The sequence below is a fragment of the Chelonia mydas genome, chromosome 11, assembly GCF_015237465.2.
Source record: "Chelonia mydas isolate rCheMyd1 chromosome 11, rCheMyd1.pri.v2, whole genome shotgun sequence".
NCBI lineage: Eukaryota > Metazoa > Chordata > Testudines > Cheloniidae > Chelonia > Chelonia mydas.
Genome location: NC_051251.2, coordinates 2,767,286 through 2,786,531, shown reverse-complemented (window position 1 = coordinate 2,786,531; position 19,246 = coordinate 2,767,286). Strand labels below are relative to the sequence as shown.

The 19,246-nt window shown below is 59.4% G+C and overlaps 1 protein-coding gene across 1 annotated transcript in view; it reads right to left on the bottom strand.

The window, feature by feature from the left end:
* Positions 1 to 8,417: 8,417 nt before the first annotated feature.
* LOC114022112 (probable hydrolase PNKD) overlaps positions 8,418 to 19,246 on the bottom strand; it is a 36,343-nt gene continuing 25,514 nt past the window's right edge. Inside the window, exons 5-9 of the mRNA XM_037912403.2 lie at positions 16,587 to 16,679; positions 16,018 to 16,181; positions 15,164 to 15,250; positions 13,473 to 13,588; positions 8,418 to 12,385 (exon numbers count right to left, since the gene is read on the bottom strand). Of these exons, the coding sequence (XP_037768331.1) occupies positions 12,212 to 12,385; positions 13,473 to 13,588; positions 15,164 to 15,250; positions 16,018 to 16,181; positions 16,587 to 16,679 (634 nt within the window). The 3' untranslated portion in view covers positions 8,418 to 12,211. The remainder of the gene's footprint in view (positions 12,386 to 13,472; positions 13,589 to 15,163; positions 15,251 to 16,017; positions 16,182 to 16,586; positions 16,680 to 19,246) is intronic.

The following is a 19,246-nucleotide window of genomic DNA, read 5'->3' as shown; positions in this document are numbered from 1 at the left end:
CTGTGCTAGTGGGTATCAGAACTGGTCAACTGTGTGTCATATGCCCCCTACTGCTGGCAGCTAAGGGAGATTCTCTTTCAGCTCAGCTGACAGGGGCCTCCTGTGCTTTTAGGGCAGGAGCTCTGTCCTGTGGACACCCACGAAGCTCTGACAGCCCCTGCTGTTCAGAAAAGAACCAGGCAGGCCCAGATACTCACAGACTGAGGTAGCTCAGCAAGGCTCAGCCCCTGCTATCCGGGTGCTACGTCTGGCAGAGCGGGTGGCTAGCCCCAGGGACAGCCCAGCTCTCACCCCAGTAGCCAGGGGCTGCTCGATCGTAGGAGACCACCTGGCCGTTCCCTCCCTTGTCCCTTGGGTTAGGAGCCCCCTTGTGCTTGCTCAGCAATCCCACTGCATTCCCCGGCGCCCTGCTATTGCGCCCTCCCTGCCACGAGCTCCAGTTCAGCTCACCAGGGATGAGACCTGGGCTCTCCGTGACGGGGGGAGGGGCAACCTTCCACCTTGCCGGGCCCCCTGGAACCTCGGGGCTGCCCCCACAACAGAACAGGTCACAGCCACTCTCCCTTCGAATTCTGAGCAGGGAGACCCTGGAGCCTACAGCTCCCAGCAGGCTGTTCCCCCCACTCCCCTGGATCTGCGGCAACAGATACTGGATCTAGGTCAGATGCCGACTGAGCGATCTCAGAGGCTTTTCCCATCACTACCACACAGGATCCCAGGAGGAGGAAGATGAGGTGTCATGCATACAGGTTGAGGTCTCCCCTCTAAGTGCCTCCACAGTTCATTAACCACTCCATGGTGGCCTGTTCTGTTCGTTCGCACTCGGCACCGGCCACTGTCGGAAGACAGGACAGGTTGGATGGACCATTAGTCTGCCCCACTATGGTCGTTCTTATGCCAACTCTGCATAGCACCCCGCAGCCCCCCAGATCAGCCCACAGTTCCTTGGTGAATACCCCCTGCCCCTCGGCTTCCCTGACCCATAAACTAGCAGCCAGTACTAAAACGAGGAACGTGGGAGAACAGCTGAGCTGGGGGGGGGGGTGAGAAGGGAGATTAAGATGCAGAAGGTTAAATTTCTCCCTCCCTTTATACTGTGTTTGGTGGCATTTATTTCACAGGCCCAGAGTGCTCCACTCCTTCCCAGCGCAGATGTCGGCAGAATCGGAGGAGATGACTCAGGGTGTATTTGCAAAAACTAAGACCTCACTTTGCTCAGGGCTGATGTTGAAGCAGGAGTTGATGTCAATAAAATGATGGGGTCTAAATGAGCTGTTACCACTCGAGAGAGAGATCTTGGAGCCATTGTGGATAGTTCCCTGGAAACATCCACTCCATGTGCAGCGGCCGTCAAAAAAGCGAACAATGTTAGGAATCATTAAAGGGATAGATAAGACCGAAAATATTATGTTGCCTCTATATAAATCCATGGTACGCCCACATCTTGAATACTGCATGCAGGTGTGGTCGCCCCATCTCAAAAAAGAGATATTGGAATTGGAAAAGGTTCAAAAAAGGGCAACAAAAATGATTAGGGGTATAGAACGACTGCCGTATGAGGAGAGATGAATAAGACTGGGACTTTTCAGCTTGGAATGGAGACGACTAAGGGGAGATATGAAATAGGTCTAAAATCATGACTGGGGTAGAGAAAGTAAATCAGGAAGTGTTATTCACTCCTTCTCATAACACAAGAACTAGGGGTCACCAAATGAAATTAATGGGCAGCAGGTCTAAAACAAACAAAAGGAAGTATTTCTGCACACAACGCACAGTCAACCTGTGGAACTCCTTGCCAGAGGATGTTGTTGTCACGGAGTCCCTGGGCGATGCTCTGGAACTGCTCCCCATGAAGCCAGTCAGGACTCTGGGGCAGTCTCCTTTCTGTGAGCAGCCTGTCTGCAGGACACACAGCTCACCCGGCTTCCACCTTCCTGGGTCTGACCTCGGAGCATTCAGCATCCTCTGCCCCTCCGTGCGCTTCCCACAGCCAGTCCGCCCACGCGGGGTCCTGGGGAAGCCAGAGGGTCCTGCACCCCAACTTTGCAGTCAGACGTGACTCTCAGCCAGCCAGTAAAACAGAGGTTTATTAGACAACAGGAACATGGTCTAAACCAGAGCTTGTAGGTGCAGAGAACCGGACCCCTCAGCTGGGTCCATTTTGGGGGGGCAGTGAGCCAGACAACCACATCTGCCCTTCACTCCATGTCCCAGCCAGCCCCAAACTGAAACTCCCTCCAGCCCCTCCTCCTCTGGGCTTTCCCCTTTCCTGGGCCAGGAGGGCACCGGATTCCTTTGTTCTCCAACCCTTTAGCTCTCACCTTGCAGGGGGGAAGGGCCCAGGCCATCCATTGCCAGGAAACAGGGTGTCGGCCATTCTCTATGTCCAGACCCCTGCACACCCCTGCCCTCTAGGGCTCTGCAACAATCATACCCCCTTATCCCACCCCCTAGCTACTTAAGAACTGCCTAGGGGAAACCGAGGCACCCTCACACTATTCAGAGGAACCATTAAGAACAGTCCCGCTTCGTCACAGTTGTGAAGGCCAAGACTATAACAGGCTTCAAAAAAGAACTAGATAAGTTCCTGGAGGCTAGATCCATCAATGGCTATTAGCCAAGATGGGCAGGAATGGTGTCCTGAGCCTCTGTTTGCCAGAAGCTGGGAATGGTCGACAGGGGATGGATCACTTGATGATTACCCATTCTGTTCACTCCCTCTGGGGCACCTGGCACTGGCCACTGTCGGAAGACAGGATATGGGGCTAGATGGACCATTGGTCTGACCCAGTCTGGCCGTTCTTATATTCTTAGGCCCAGTTATTTGTGGTTCCCAATTCCTTATTCAAAGGCCAAAATCTTTTTTAAAAATTCCAATAAGGCCCTGGGCTTTGACTGGCTCTGTGTGACGAAGCACTTCCAGGGGCTCCTGACTGACATGTCCCTGCCTCCACGACACCATTATCCAGAGACAAGGACCTGCCCCTCCCAACACTGAAGCTTTCATTTCTGGCCCAAACTCCGCTGAGTCTCATACCCCCATTTCTACTGGGCATTTTCTTTGTTAGTAACCCTACAACAGACAGGGATAAAGCACCAGGCAGCTAATGTGTTGCCGTGCCATGGCCCAGCTACTTTCGAACAGCCTAATGGTGGCAGAGATGTGTCGGGGGTGGGTGGTGAGGGGAACCTGAAAAATATTTTGTCACTTATACTCCAGCTCTTTATTCAGCTAGTTAATTAACAAATAATTACTAATTTGATAGAATTTTATAACAATCATGTTCATTTTGGTGAAATTACTACAAATTTAATCTTACATGGAGGACACGAAAAAATAAAAAAGGATTGTTGGCCTTTGAATAAAGAACGGGGACCTGTGGGTAAAGCACTGGGACCAGCTTCAGCCCATGGGACACACCAGGGAGACAGAGAGCGGCCTCAGTCATCCTGGCAGAGCCGGTCCTAAAGAGGCTGCAGGGAGAGGGAAGCGTCACAAGGGGGAAGCGGCCCCCCATGAATTGTAGGGAGGGACCCACACAACAGATTCAGAGATTCCAGGCCAGCAGGAATCATTGGGATCCTCTCGTCTGATCTCCTGCATAGCACAGGCCAGAGACCTGTCCCCAGATCATTCCTTCAGAACTAGGACATGTTTGAAAAAACATCCCATCTTGATTTTAAAACTGCCAGTGATGGAGAATCTGCCATGCCCCTTAGTGAATTGTTCCGATGGTTAATTACGCTCACTGTTAAAAATTTACACCTTATTTTCAGTCTGAATTTGTCTAGCTTCAACTTCCAGCCATTGGATCGTGTTAGCCAGTGGTTCTTAACCTTTACTGCAGCCTGTACCCCTTTGGTTCTCAAAATATGTTCTCGCTCCCCTTATCAAAAATCGTTGGAAGTAGGCCAGTTCTTTAAACCTAGATATATTTTTCGTTTGTATATTCCAGGAATCATGTATCATGTTAATAAAGACATAGGTCTGATGAACCAAAATAGTTGTACTTACGTGCCTGTACTTAATTTGTTTCAGAGTAACAGCCGTGTTAGTCTGTATTCGCAAAAAGAAAAGGAGGACTTGTGGCACCTTAGAGACTAACCAATTTATTTGAGCATGAGCTTTCGTGAGCTACAGCATCCGATGAAGTGAGCCGTAGCTCACGAAAGCTTATGCTCAAATAAATTGGTTAGTCTCTAAGGTGCCACAAGTCCTCCTTTTCTTTTACTTGTGTTTTCGATGATTTACCTTCTAAAAAAATCTGGCCTGTCTCGCACCCCCAGAAAGGGCATCTCGCACCCCCAGGGAGTGCATGCACCCCAGGTTAAGAACTACTGTGTTAGACCTTCCTCTGCTAAATGGGAGAGCCCACTGTCATATATTTGTTCCCCCTATAGGTACTTTTAGACTATGATCAAGGCACCCCTTAACCTTCCCTTTGTTCAGCTACACAGATTGGTCCCTTGGAGTCTCTCACTCTAAGGCAGGTTTTCCAGTCCTTTAAATCTATTTCCCCATGTTAAGTATCCTCACACCTTCTTGTCAACTGTCTAAATGGGCCATCTTGATTATCACTACAAAGTTTTTTTTCGCCTGCTGATAATAGCTCATCTTAGCTAATTAGCCTCTTACAGTTTGTATGGCAACTTCCACCTTCTCTGTATGTATATATATATATCTTCTTACTATATGTTCCATTCAATGCATCCAATGAAGTGGGCTGTAGCCCACGAAAGCTTATGCTCTAATAAATTTGTTAGTCTCTAACGTGCCACAAGTCCTCCTGTTCTTTTTGCGGATACAGACTAACACGGCTGCTACTCTGAAACTAGTCCTTTAAATGATTCTCGTGGCTCTTCTCTGACCCCTCTCATATTTATCTACATCCTTCTTGAACTGCGGACCCCAGAATTGGACACAGGATTCCAGCAGCAGTCGCACCAGTGCCAGGTCCAGAGGTAAAATTAACCTTTCTCCTACTCGCGCTTCCCAGTTATCCATCCCAGGCTCGCGTTCGGCCCCTTGGCAACAGCATTGCATTGGGAGCTCGTGTTCAGCTGATGATCCACCATGACACCCCCACCCCCCAAGTCCTCTTCAGTCTCTGCTTCCCAGGATCGAGCCGCCATCCTGTACGTCTGGCTGCATCCTTTGTTCCTCAATGGATACGTTGCATCAACCCCGCCCACCAGCCACCTTTCTTCCACTGCACAGTGCTCTAGATCCTTTCAGCCCCCTTACGCCAAGCATGCTCTAGCCGCCTGCAAGGGCCTTACCCTTAGGGAGAATCCACTGGGAGACCTAGACTCCTTCCCCATCGCAGGGCAATGACTCCCCTTTGCAAGAGAGAGAACCAGTCAGGTGGGGAGCTTAACAGAGGAGAGTTGCTTCTTCAGCACCATTAAAAACAAAACCACATTTCCATGATGCCGCAGCTATGCTGTAAACAGCTGACCAGACACGTGAGGGCGAGGCTAGAGAGGCCTGGGCTGATCAGTACTGGGATGGGAGACTCCCAGGGGAAAACCCACAGTACATGGCAGCGAATGAGACCTGTGAGTCAGCAGAGGGCGCTCTCCTCCCCACATCCGTGCCGATTCTAATACCCCAGCCTGGTACCGGGGGGGGGGGATGTGTGGGGCTGAGCAGTGTGCAGACCCCAAGCAGGGCGCTAGGGGGCGCTGTGCTGATGGACATATGCCGCTTTTGGCGGAGACGAGCCCAACGCCTCCTCCCCCAAAGGCGTGGCAGGCGGCCAAGTCGATGGCTCGAAGTTTACCCCAGCTGGGGTGATGCCTGGCAGAGCCAATTTGGAGGCCTCTGCCTCCGCTCTTCCCCGAGATCCCCACCTCGCCCAGAGCTGAGGAACAGCAGCCTTGCGACTTCCGAGAACCCCCGACACCGGGGAATAGGTGGGTCGGCTGCTGCACCCTCAGCCCCACATCCATGCGAGACGCTGCTGGCGAGACCCCCTTTCTCGCTGCTCCCCCTTCTCCATCGCATCAGCGACAACTTGCTGCCTCTCCGAGGCCCTGCCTGACGGTCCCCTGCCACACCCCTCAGCTACATTACTCTTGTGCTTCTGCTGTGCCAGCCATGCCAGCCTCGAGTGCCCCCTTGTCCTCTTCTCCCATGAGCTCTCCCAAGCGGCCCCTTGTCCACGGCACGAACTCCATCCCCCAAGTCAGACAGCCGCAGCCTTCTCCGCCAAAGCCCCCGAGCCTCACGGCGGCCACGACGCCCCCAGAGCCTTGGCAGCTGGTCCTGGCGAGGCAGGTGATCTCCGCTGTCCAGTCTACACACCCCTAGTCCCATCCCTCCCGTTTCCTCCTTTGCATCATCCCCGTTGTCTGGTCACTACCGAGGCCTGGCCAGGCACACGCTCACCTTTGGGCAGGTCTCTACCTGCCGGCGTTTAAACAACAACACAACCAAGGTTGTGCCAAAGGGCTGGGTCCCCCACACCGGGTTAACCGGGAGAGGCAGCTCTGTGGGGTCAGATCCGCCGGTCTGGTGGGGATGGGGCCCCCAGACACACTTGGGATTGACGATACGCGCTCCGCAGCTCTGTGCGGGCGGCTACAGGACAAAGGGCAGACGCCCAGAGACGGACCCCTGGGCGTGGAGGCGGGAACAGCTAACCCTGTATCTCTAGCCCCCCTGGTTCCTGGCAGGGAGTTGTCTGGACAGGAACCAGGGGCCATTTACCTGGCCAAGTTTCCCTGCTGGTGGAATTTCACGCTAGTTAAAGGGGCTGGAAGGCGAAGGTCGCGGGTCCACAGCACAGATCCAGCGAGGCCGGCAGTGGGGACGGTTTCTCTCAGCCCCCGGGGGAGGCCAGTCTGCCTGCCTCAGTCATGGCCCTGGCTCTCCCCACTGAGCAGAGCACTAGCCGCCCACCCCCCAAGTCCCATTGATGCTAACGGGTGCTGCAGGTGCTCACCCCGCCGGAACACAGGCCAAAGGGGCCAGCTGGAGCCCACCCCCCCTTCCAGCCTGGGGGACCAAGGGGCACTGGATGCCACCAAGAATCACCAGCCCAACACAACCATCTCCCTCCCGCCGCCCCCACCCTGTCGCTGGCTGCCCCCAGGGCTTGTGTAGCCTCCTCACCGTCCTGCACAAATCTGCCCTGGCCTGTGGCTCACCTCTGGGCTTTGTGCCCCTCCGCTCCGCCCCCGCTGTGATCTGCCAGCCAGAGATCCCTCCCACCCCTCCTCGTCCCCTCCCACCCTGCACCCTCAGTCCCTGGGGGTCTGCCCCCCTTACACTGACATTCCGCCCCGCCCCGCCCCAGGGGGAGAGAGAATGCTGAAGACCCCATGCTAACCCCTGCCCTGCGGCCCAGCTGGCTTGGTTAGCTCATGAAGGAGCCCATCCATTGAGAACATCGATGACAGGCACCGGGAAGGAGTTTTCCCACCGGGCATTGGCAGGGGGCTGCAGGGGTGAAGGATCCCCTTCCCTTGAATATCAGCTCCCTGTAGAGAGACAGCCCATTTCACACACACACCTGCCTCAGAAAACGAGCCTGGCTTATCCCCAGGGACAGGCCAGAGGCCAGTCAAAGCTAGTGAAGTTGCATGAAGGTTGGGAAGAGCGAGCAGGACATTGCACTACCGACCCCAAGCTGGAAGATGCAGCAACCCGTTGGTTACAGGATCGGAGGGGCAGGGGCCTCGTTAAAGGACCCTGGAGAATGGGCTTTGCCCGTGTTTTTCCTATTTCTCATTCCATCAACGAATGCAGCTTCTGGGGCAGAGGGAGAGAAGTGGGGAGCGGAGTGTAAAGGCTTAACCTCACCTTTTCTCTGTGGAACGCAGGGATCGGCCCCTGCTGCAGGTCACCAGTGAAGCGAATTTGCTGGCCTCAGACTGGGCACACAGGAAAACCAGATGGGATTCGATGGGGATGAAGCCCAGAGGGGTCTAGAAGATACTCTGCATCCCATAGCCTAGCCCAGAGCATGGCTTGAGCCACTCTACAGAATTCGAGAGCGTGGGCTGGAATTCTCTGCTCAGTTCCGAGGCTGGTTCAGTAACCTAGAAAGTGGCTCTTTCTCTGTTCAACTTGATGGGATCATCCCAACGGGGAGCCTGTCCATATGACATCCCCCCCCCCCCCCCCACCACCACACACACACACTCCACTTCAGCATGACTGGCAGCCTCACGTCGGGAGGGGCAGATGAGAGTAACGGGGATGCCCCAGGACTGAGTGGGTCTGCGGCCCAGGAGCAAGGCTGTGACCCTAATAGCAGGCGCAGGCTGGGGGCTGGCACTGAGACGCATTGGCACAGCGGTGCTGGGGTGTGTCCCAGTCCGTGCCTGCCTTACGCCAGCGCTATTACTCCCTCGCTGTCATGAGCACAAAGTTCCCTGTGTCTTGACAGGCCAATCGCACTAAACAACAGTAAAACTGAAGGGTTGCTTTACTGGCATTTTTACAATCCACAGCAAACACTGAACACTGAATACAAGAGGCGTCACAATCCCAGCCCATCTCCGAGCGCCGGGAGCAAAGGGGGTCAGCTGAAACCTGCCTCCTGACCTACTCCACACCCGCTGTCTCCAGTGCTGCCTGGCTCAGCTAAGCCTCACAGTTTGGAATCGTTAGTGGCGATCTATTTCCAAGGGTAAGAGAAAGGGAGGGGGGAAAAAAACAGACTGAATAAATCCTGACCTAGTGTATCATCTCTAACACTGTGCTTCTGCGGCGCTGCCCAGCCAACAGGGAGCCCCACAACCACTGTCAGGAGGTAGTTGCCCTATTTCACAGATGGGGAAACTGAGGCACAAAGTGCTGCGACCTGTCCAAGGTCACCCAGCAAGACCTGGGAAAGGAACCCCGCTGTCCTGTCCTTTGGCCACTAGACCACGTTTCCCTCCCCAACGTGGCTGCATTTTTATCAAGAGAGTGTCGATAACAATATAAACCCCGAGAGCAAAGGTAGAGTCACCAGAACCCAATGGAGAAACCCACATCCTGACCCAGCTCCGCTTAGTGCTTACAGAGCGTTCGGCTTTTACGTCTCCAAAACCCTTCACACGGAGTCACGAACTCGTGACTTCCCTGGGAGACTGGGAAGTAGGATCGTGATTTCAGCAGTGGGGAAAACTGAGGTACCAAAGTGGGAAGTGACTAGCCCCACAGGGAATCAATGGGTAAAGCCAGGAATAGAACCCAGGAGTCCTGACTCCCAGTCCCCCAACCCCCTCCTCTAACTACTAGACCCCACTCTGCTCCCAGAGCCAGGAATAGAACCCAGAGAATGGGTTGGAAGGGACCTCAGGAGGTCATCTAGTCCAACCCCCTGCTCAAAGCAGGACCAATCCCCAATTTTTGCCCCAGATCCCTAAATGACCCCCTCAAGGATTGAACTCACAACCCTGGGTTTAGCAGGCTAATGCTGGAACCACTGAGCTATCCCTCCTGGCTCTCTGTCCTCCACTCACCTGACTTAGCTACCTCCCCGCTTGCAGACAGGGAGAGTGAGCTATTGGTAACATCTGACATTAACGAGAACCTCCAAGCCCCGAAATGTCCTGTCCCCTCACCCACTGGCGTTGCCCCTCCAGCCCCTACGGTGCGGCTTTTCAAAGTAACCAGGTCAGTTCAATGCACTAAATCCACCTTAAACTCCCCTTTTCCAGCCCCTCTCCAGAGAAACACCCCCTGCAAACAACCAACCTCCATCATGCGCTGCACATTTCAAAGTATGTGTCTGCAAACATTTATCCCCCACTGCAGCCTCCATGGGGACAAAGTTGTTTATAACTAGGCCCTGGGCCTGTCTATCCAAATGCTAAGCGGGGGGTGCTCTTGTGTTCCCTGGATGACGGGTGAATTCACCCCCACCCCCATTTGTTGAACACCGCCCGCTCTCTCCTAATACAAAACCCTTGTGCATCCTCTTATACATTGTGTTCATTGAAAGTGAAGGGCAGCAAATGTAACCCGGTGCATTGTGCGAAAAAGTATTTCCTTTGATCTATGTAGCCAGTGGAACTCACTGCCACAAGACAGCATCGAGACCAAGAGCTTTACAGGATTCAATACAGGGTCAGAAATTTATACGGATAAGAACATCGCAGGTTAGATTCCCTTGGTTCTTTTCTGGCCCTTCCCCTCTGAAGAGGTTTGGTTTACTAGATGGATCCCTTTTTGGGGTCCATCATAAACAAGGGGACCATGGAGGCCTGGCCCCACTGAAGCCAATGATAACAGATTCCAACGGGCCCACAATTTCACCCTAAGCAAGCATCCACACTAGTTTCCACTCTGGTTGCCCAAGCCCGGTATCCTGTCTCTAACAGTCACCAGGACCAGCTGCTTCAGAACAAGGAAGAACCCCCCCAGTGGACAATTTGGGGACAATGTGCGCTTGAAGGAAGTTTCCCCTAACCCCGGCAGCTTGAGGTTGGCTCATGGCCTGAGAGACCCAGCATTATGCCCCACCCCGTGTAATTGTGGCTGTTCTCAGCCCCAGGAATGGCTGACCCTTGGCCATCCACCCTGCTAAGCTCTTGGTTTCACGGTGATCTCCTGGCAGCAAATTTCACAGGTTAGTTTCCTTACAGGGGTTTTAAAATTTGCTGCCTTTGCAATGGGGCTGGTCACCCCTGCATTCTCGTCTTCCGAGAAGGGCAAAGGGGCGCAGTCAGGGGGAGGAAGCAGGCCGGGTCTCATGGCCCTAAATGGATTCACCATCACAAGTTCGATCAAAATGCAAAACCCTCAACGGGCGAGGGTTTGAAGTTTCCCAGGGAAGGTTTCACACCCGGCCCTGGTTTAAAGCCACTGGGGCCTGCAGGCTGGGTTCGAATGCAAGGCAGGTTTCTTGCTCCCTCAGCTGGGGCTGCTAAGGAGGCAGGCTGCTCTGCTCCAGGGGTTTGGCGTGGCTCTGAAGGGGCCCTCGTGGGCTCTGAAGGGAGGGGTGTGTTTCTCCCAGCCCCCAACGACCTCCAGAGCAAAGGGGGCAGGCGTAGAACCATCACCAGGCTGGCGAGCTGTGCTATAAACTCACAGGATCCTTGTGCTTGGACTGGGGACCAGAAAATCCTTTAGGACGTAACCCCCAAAACACAGACACACTCCACCCCCCTCCAAACACACACACACACACGCACGCACACACACTCCCCACACTCCAGTTGCATGGAGCAGGTCTTGCTTCAATCGGGGAACAACCGCCACCACCACCAAAGTTAACACACAGACCTGAAGGGAAGCCACCAGCCGGCTGGGGGGGGGGGGGGAAGGGGGGCCAATGGCACAGCTTCATCCTTGATCCCTGCCAGCACGGCCACGCCCGTCCCCGTGCTGCAGGGAGAAGGCGGCTGCCAGGAACGTTCAGCGCCGGGGTGGGGGGTGTTTCCGTCCAATATCAGAGCTGGAGTCCGTGCAGTGGCGCCCCCGGCTGGTGCTTTTGTCGTGGTTCATCCTGGTCTCTCCCAGCCAGCGGGCGGGGGCGGGCGTGTGCTCGCGGAGGAGTCAGCGGGGCCCCAAAAACGGGGCCGGCTGGGACAAGACGCAGAGGAAATAACCGACAGACCAGTCGCGGCGCTGTCCCCAATGCCGCCTTGGGCAGCACCGCTCCCCACACGCTGGGCTGCCCAGCTTGGCTCGGGACCGGGCATTGCGTAAGGGATCTGCATTTCCGACAGGCTGCGAGCCTGCACTGAAGAGACCACGTGCACTTCGCGGGCTAATCCCTGGGCCTGCACTTCCACCAGCCAAAGTCCGGTCCCCCAGAGAAACAAAGTCACAGCCCTGCTCCCTGGAAAAGCTTTCCCAGGCACCCTTGCCAACGCCCCGCTCCCGCCCCCTAGCTATTCATCCCCAGCACCCAGCGGCAATCAGAGGTCAGCAGCACACTGGCATCATGTGGAGTCAGACGCCTCCTGGGGGTGGGGTGTCATCCTGGATTTTACCACCTGCCCCCCATTCTTCTGTCCACTGGGAAGGATCCACTTTGTCTGGAGACGAGCCCTCTTGAGACAGCAGGGCGGGGCAGGGTGGGGGGGATGCCAGCTGAACCCGCCTGTATCCACAGGGAGGAGGCATTCCTGGCTCACGAACCTGCCCCATCGCCATGAGGGGGTGAGACCCTTTCCCAGCCAGACACTCCCCACCCCAACAGGGAAGGTCACCCGCCTTCGGGAGGCTGCTCATGGGGCAGAGCCCTCCCGTCGCCCTGCCAGGGGGCTAGTTGGCCTTGTAGACGTCCTTGCGGCACCGCACCTCCTTCAGCACCCGCGCCCGGAAGCTGTCCCAGTCCTCGCCACTCAGCCGCTGCAGCCCCAGGGCCCGGTGCAGCTCCCGGCAGTGGGTCCGCAGGAACGGGTTGTATTCCTTCTCCTCGCCGATGGTGGAGGGGCACTGGGGCGGGGAGAGACAGGGACAGGTCAGCACGCGTACAGCGGACCGCGGCCACCGACGCGCCCCGCGCAGAGCTGCAGCCCGTTGAGACTCCAGATCCCAGCATGAAAGAGGCAACGCACGCTGCATGGCAGAATCCCCAGAAGGGGCACCGAGCCTGCAGCCTGTTTGCATCCAAAATCCATAACTTCTCCAGCTCCTTTTACCTAGAGACCGGCTCCTATAAACCAGTTTCAAAGCTATTTCCCTTTACTATTTGGATTGTGGTAACCCCAGCACTCCATTGTGCCAGGGGCTGTATAAACACAAGAGATTACTCAAATGCGGCTGCCTCTGCGGTGGGGTGTGGCAGCCGTATATAACAGCAGCAGCAGCAAGCTCCAGAGGGGTTAGGATGGGAAGCCAAGACAGACCCCAAGTGCAGATGAAACCCTGCGAGGGGAATTTAGGAAGGTGGAATGGAATTACTCAGGGGCCCAGTGCAGAGACTATCTGCCCTTAACAGTGGCCCCAATAGGGCAGGGTCAAGACACATTAATGGGGTACAGGGAGGGTGTTTAGGGGTGCAGAGGGAGTGGACACTGCTGTGGCCTGTGCCCTACGGGTTATGGCTATCCAGCGAGCTGCAGCTGCATGGGGAGCAGCTTGCGGGTGGGGGGCCTTCAGTGAATGAGGCAGGGACCCTTGGGGGCAAAGGGACCTGGCCCCTGCTTGCCAAGCATAACCCTTCGAATGCTGGATTTTCCAGGCTGCCGGCCGCATGGTGACAGATTAATATAGTGCAACATACAGCCGACCCCAGACAGCCATTCTCCTGGCCTTGCCCCAGCACCCGATTCCCTTTGGGTTCCTGCGGGGCGGGTGTGAATTCAAACCAGCCTGTGCCCCCGGCCCCCTGCCGCCAGGCTAGGAAGCAGCTGGATCCGAGCAGCAGGGGAAGCGGCACCAGCTTCCGGCCAGGTGTTTCCCAGCCCCGGCGCAGGGAGAGAGAGAGGGGGGAAGAGCCAGGAAAGCGGAACCAGGCCCCGCGCGAGGGGCACCTGCACCGGATGCCAAGGCCCGGGCGCACTCTCCCCCCGGCACTCACCGTGCTCCTCTTCTCCAGCCGCTGCTGATTCACCCACTGCAGCTTCTGCTCCAGCACGGGGTTCTCCAGCTCCAGCAGGCTGGCAAACGTCAGGCAGTCCAGGGCATATTCGTGTCCTTGGGGAGCAGAGAGGGCAGTGAACGGGGGGGAGGGGGCTGGCCCGGGCTGGGGCTCCGGTTAAGAGCACGGACTGGCGAGCCAAGCACCCAGGAGGGAGCCAGGCGGCCTGGGTTCTAGTCCCATCTGTGCCGGCCCCTCGCCGGGCTTCTGCCATACGGGACCATCACCTGCTGCCCTCCAGGGTGGCTGGGAGGGGCAGGCAAGGGGCCAGCAGATCGGCTAGAGACGGGTGAGGTGCACGGAGCCAAGGAAACCAGAGCTCTGGACAGAGCAGGAAGGTCAGAAGCAGCCGCGATGCCCCTCAACCCAAGTTCCCTCTACGCTGTGTGGCCGGGCAGCTGCCTATTAAGCCCCGCGCAGGGGCTCAGGTCAGCGACAGGGACAGGTGCCTCTCCGCACCGGCCCCACCATGGTCCTGCCCCGGACTTGCCACGACCAGGGGAGAGGAGCCCCACCCTGGGCTCGGGCCAGGCCTGCTGGAGCTGGCGCGCCCGGGGGGAGGCACCCCTCCCCCAGCCCCAAGCTGCTGCAAGAGAGAGGGCTGGGGGGAGTCTTCTCTCCCCACCGCAGCCCAGGGCAGCCTGCACCCCACACCCGTCATCCCTGTCCCCACCCCAGAGCCCGCAGCCCGGCCTTGAGCCCCCACCCGCACCCCAAACCCCCATCCCAGAGCCTTCACCCCGAGCTGGAGCCCTCACCCCGTGCACCCCAACCCTCTGCCCCCGACCTGAGCCCCCTCCCACACCCCAAACCCTTCGTCCCCAGTCCCACCCCAGAGCCCGCATCCCCCCCGCACCCCAACCCTCTGCCCCCGCCCTGAGCCCCCTCCCACACCCCAAACCCCTCATCCCCAGGCCCACCCCAGAGCCCGCATCCCCCCCGCAGCCCAACCCTCTGCCCCTGCCCTGAGCCCCCTCCCACACCCTAAACCCCTCATCCCCAGGCCCACCCCAGAGCCTGCATCCCCCCCGCACCCCAACCCTCTGCCACAGCCCTGAGCCCCCTCCCACACCCCAAACCCCTCATCCCCAGGCCCACCCCAGAGCCCGCATCCCCTCCCCGACCCTATGTCTTTTGTTATGTGCACTGATACGGAGGTGATGTGTCACATTCACTCCGCACATGGACGTAAGAAACGCGCGGGAACGCTGCCCTCAATCCTACCCAGCAGCAAGCCGCCCGGTTCTGCCCCAGCCTCGCCCCCAACCTGCCCCTCGGCCGTGGACGGATACCAGGCTCACGGATGAGACCCCGGCCTTGCTTTGACGCCAAGCGGGCCCAGGTCCAGGAGCGGGGACTCCTTCCCCTCCTTGCAGGTCTAGGTCAGCGCCGCAGGCTGCCTTGCGCCCCCCTCCCCGGTGCTTTGCTGAGCAGCCGAGTGGGGACCCTCCCCGGTGCAGCGACCCCTCACCCTCGTCTCCCACAGCGGCCAGGCTGCGCTCCTGCCCCTGCAGCGCGGCCCCTGTGCAGCGGGACACGGAGATCGGGGGATTTCCCCGGCCTCTGCTCCCCCCCTTTCCCTGCCCCACAAACCCCACCCTTGAGCCTGCTGCCTGGCAGGGGGCGCTCACCTGGCCAGAGCAGCGTGTCCTCTGCCAGGTCCGCAGCTGTGTCCAGAGAGGTCAGCATGGTTTCCGGCGTCCCCTCGAATATCCGCCCTGCAAGACCGGGTGGGGCGGGGGACCACATGTTACCGGGGAGGGGATCGCGGTCCCCACACACCAGGAGCCCCACGTACCGCAGGGCTCCATTCCCTATGGGCGCCGGCCTCCCTGGGTCGCAGGCAAAGGGCCAACCCCCTCCCCGCATGAGGAGCTGTTTCACTTGCCCCTCTCTCACGTGGGGTGTTTACAACCCATGCCCCACGGCAGGGTCTTGCAGCCCCCACCCACCACCATGCCAGCAGTGTCCGAAGTGCCACAGGCCGCCCCACCCCCTCTCACACCTCGCTCCGCAAAGCATCTGTGAGCGGCCCCAGCCCCCAGAGGATAATGGACTCACTACTGCTGCTGCAGAGGGGGAGCGCCCCCCGAGATCCAGGGGCAGAGACAGGAGCTTCTAGAGCCAGAGGACCTGAGTTTCGCCCCCGATGCTGCCAACGGGGCGCAGACCCCACTGTCCCCAGAGTGGCGTGGGGCAGAGGGAGGTCGGGGGAAGGAACCAAAGAGCAAATGAGGGCTGGTTAGTGGGGCTGTTAGTCCCTGACAAAAAACAATGCCCCAGCCCCTCCTTTCCCCCAACACTAAAATGCAGCCCCCTCTGGGGAGGAACAGGGCAGCTTAGGGAAGCCCGACCTCGTGCCAGCCACATCTTGTTCATCATGAAGAGTGAAGGGAGGAAGCAGGTGGGCCCAACCCCCCTCAATGAGCTGTGCCTCCCCCCACGGGGCAGATACCATAGACAGAACCAAAGGAGCCCAGCTCACCGCAGCCCGAGAGGAAGAGGAGGTCTCCAGAGAAGAGGCAGGCCGGCCCCTCGAAGGGCTTCCCGTCCAGCACGTAGACCATGTGCCCCACGGTGTGCCCCGGGGTGAAGAGCGCCTTGAAGCGCAGCTGTCCCACGGTGACGGTCTCCTTATCCGAGAGGGGGCTGCACGGGGGCGGGACAGGAGGCTGTTAGGGCCCTGGGAGGATGCTCTGCCAAGGTGTGGGAGCAAGAAGGATTGCTCTGGACTATGGGGCCAGGCTGATCCCCTGACCGGGGGATGCCCCCGGCCCGCCCTGCGGACAGGCCTCAGCCGCGAAGGCTAGGCCAGCAGTGACCATCCATGCACTGGCCGCAGATCGGCCCACACGTGACATGAGTTTGGCAGGGCTCAGCCCAGCTCCCAGGGGACGCGTGGCCCCGTCACCATCCCGAGGGGCAGACGCAGGAGAGAAGGCGGTGACGGAGCAGGGCTCTGAAGACCGTGCTGCCTGCTCGCCCCGGAGGGTAGGGGAGGCCTGTGGGCGTGCGCCCCCTCCAGTCCCCGGCCAGGGACCCAGCACCGCTTACTTGGTGAGCTCCGGGATGGCATCGCAGGCACTGCCATACACCCTGCAGGAGCCGTAACGCCGTCTCAGCGCCGTGTTCCCCCCGCTGTGATCCCTGCATGAGAGAGACTGTCAGCTCCCCCCGCCAGCCAAGCCCCCTGCCCCCCCGTGATCCCTGCACGAGAGACTGTCAGCTCCCCCGCCAGCTGAGCCCCCCCGCCCCCCCCGTGATCCCTGCACGAGAGACTGTCAGCTCCCCCCGCCAGCCTAGCCCCCTGCCCCCCCGTGATCCCTGCACGAGAGACTGTCAGCTCCCCCGCCAGCCGAGCCCCCCCGTGATCCCTGCACGAGAGACTGTCAGCTCCCCCGCCAGCCTAGCCCCCTGCCCCCCCGTGATCCCTGCACGAGAGACTGTCAGCTCCCCCGCCAGCCGAGCCCCCCGCCCCCCCCGTGATCCCTGCACGAGAGACTGTCAGCTCCCCCGCCAGCCGAGCCCCCCCGTGATCCCTGCACGAGAGACTGTCAGCTCCCCTGCCAGCCTAGCCCCCTGCCCCCCCGTGATCCCTGCACGAGAGACTGTCAGCTCCCCCGCCAGCCGAGCCCCCCCGCCCCTCCCCCCTGTGATCCCCGCACGAGAGACTGTCAGCTCCCCCCGCCAGCCGAGCCCCCCCGCCCCTCCCCCCCGTGATCCCTGCACGAGAGACTGTCAGCTCCCCCCGCCAGCCGAGCCCCCCCGCCCCCCCGTGATCCCTGCACGAGAGACTGTCAGCTCCCCCCGCCAGCCGAGCCCCCCGCCAGCTGTGATCCCAGCAGGAGAGAGACTGCCCGCTCCCCCCCACCAGGCGCTCCTACCCCCAGCCGAGCCCCCCACCCTCACGCTCCCCCGCTGTGATCTCTGCACTAGAGAGACTGTCAGCTCCCCCCGCCAGGTGCCCCTCCCCACTGTGATCCCTGCACGAGAGACACTGTCAGCTCTCCCCACCACCCTGCCTGGAGACCCCTCCCACACCCTGAACCCCTCATCCCTGGCCCCACCCCAGAGCCCGCACCCCTCTCGCACCCCAACCCACTGCCTCAGCCTGGAGCCCCCTCCTGCAGCCCAAACCCCTCATCCCCAGCCCCACCCCAGACGCTGCACCACCAGCCAGAGCCCTCACACCCCCCGCACCCCAGCCCAGAGCCCCTCCCACACTCTGAACCCCTCAGCCCCAGCACGGAGCCCCCTCCTGCACCCCAAATCCCTCATCCCTGCCCCCATCCCAGAGCCCTCACCCCACCCGTACCCCAGCCCCCTCATCCAGCCCAGTGGGAAGAGTGAGCAACAGAGAAAGGAGGGGATGGAGTGAATGGGGGCGGGGCCTCAGAGGGGGGCGGGGCCTCAGAGGGGGGGCAGGGCAAGGGGTGTAGTTTTTGTGCCTTCCCTTCCCCTCCCCCACCAGATGCTAAAACCCTCCCTGGCTTCCACTGGCACCCCAACTTTCTCCCACTGCTGACCAACCCCCCCCATCCGTGCTACCTGGGGTGCAGACATCTACTCAGGGCCCCCCCACCAGGCTCAGGGCCCTGCCCCCCTCCTTTAACAGCCCATCCCTGCTCCAGCATTTCCCCAAGGGGCTGCGGGGAGCCCTTAGTGTCTATCCCCTCCACGTTTCGTATCCCTGCTGCCCCTCTCCACGCATGCAGAGGGAGCAGAAAACTGGGAGGCGGGCGGGGGGGTCAGCCGCCCCAATTCCCAGGAGAACAGGGTGCTCCATGCTTTGGGGGGGACGGGGGGGGACACCTCCCCACCCCCAGACAATCCCTGCTCGCTCCACTCTGTGTGGCTTCTCTTTCGGAGGCCAGACTCCAGGCATCCCCAGCAGGGACTCGCCCTGGCGTGTGGATGGGCGGGGTGGAGGGCTGCTGGGGGTGGGGTGGGGTGGGGTGGGGGGACGTGAGGGCAGAACGGCGGGCCTGTTGGGGCCCATCCAGCCCCCTCTGCCAGGGCACGATCATTCCCTGCAGGGCACCCCTCCCAGGCTCCCCTGCGCCCATCTGCAACCGCCCCAAACTGGGGGGGCCGTCCCCCTGGACGATCACACTCTCCTCTGCACACACATACCCGCTTTGTCCGGGCTGCTCTGGCTCGTGGCCATCCCCTCGCATCCCCCATCCCCCCACATTCCCGGTCTCCGCCCCTTATCCGGCCCAGCCACATGTGCCGGGGAGAGATAAGGCAGGGCACAGCCCACGCTAAACCGCTGCCTTTCAGGAAGCGAACGTGGCTTTTGCTACAGCCCCCCCCCCGAGATCAAAGCCACCACAGTCCCTGGGGACAGCACCGGGGGCGGGGGCTAGGTCAGGGCCAACCCGGATCAGAGCCGAGCTCACGGCGGTGGCAGGGGGGTGAGAGGAGGGGCTGGGGGGTGCCCTGGTGGTGGCGGGGACAAGGGGAGCAGGTGGTTGAAATGAACCGGCCAGCGAGGACGGAAGCGGGGAGGGGAGTTCCAGGGTCCCTGGCCTAGGCTGGGTTAACCCAGCTGCACGGCTCACCCACCTGGGGGAGCCTGGAAGGGGGCAGGGAAAGGGGACGGTGTTGGGAGGGGGCAAAAGGAAGGAAAGAAGCAGCTGGTGAGAGACCCGTCTTCCCCCAGGGCTGGCGCGGGGGCAGGATCGGCCAGGCCAGAGCCGATACTGCAGCCA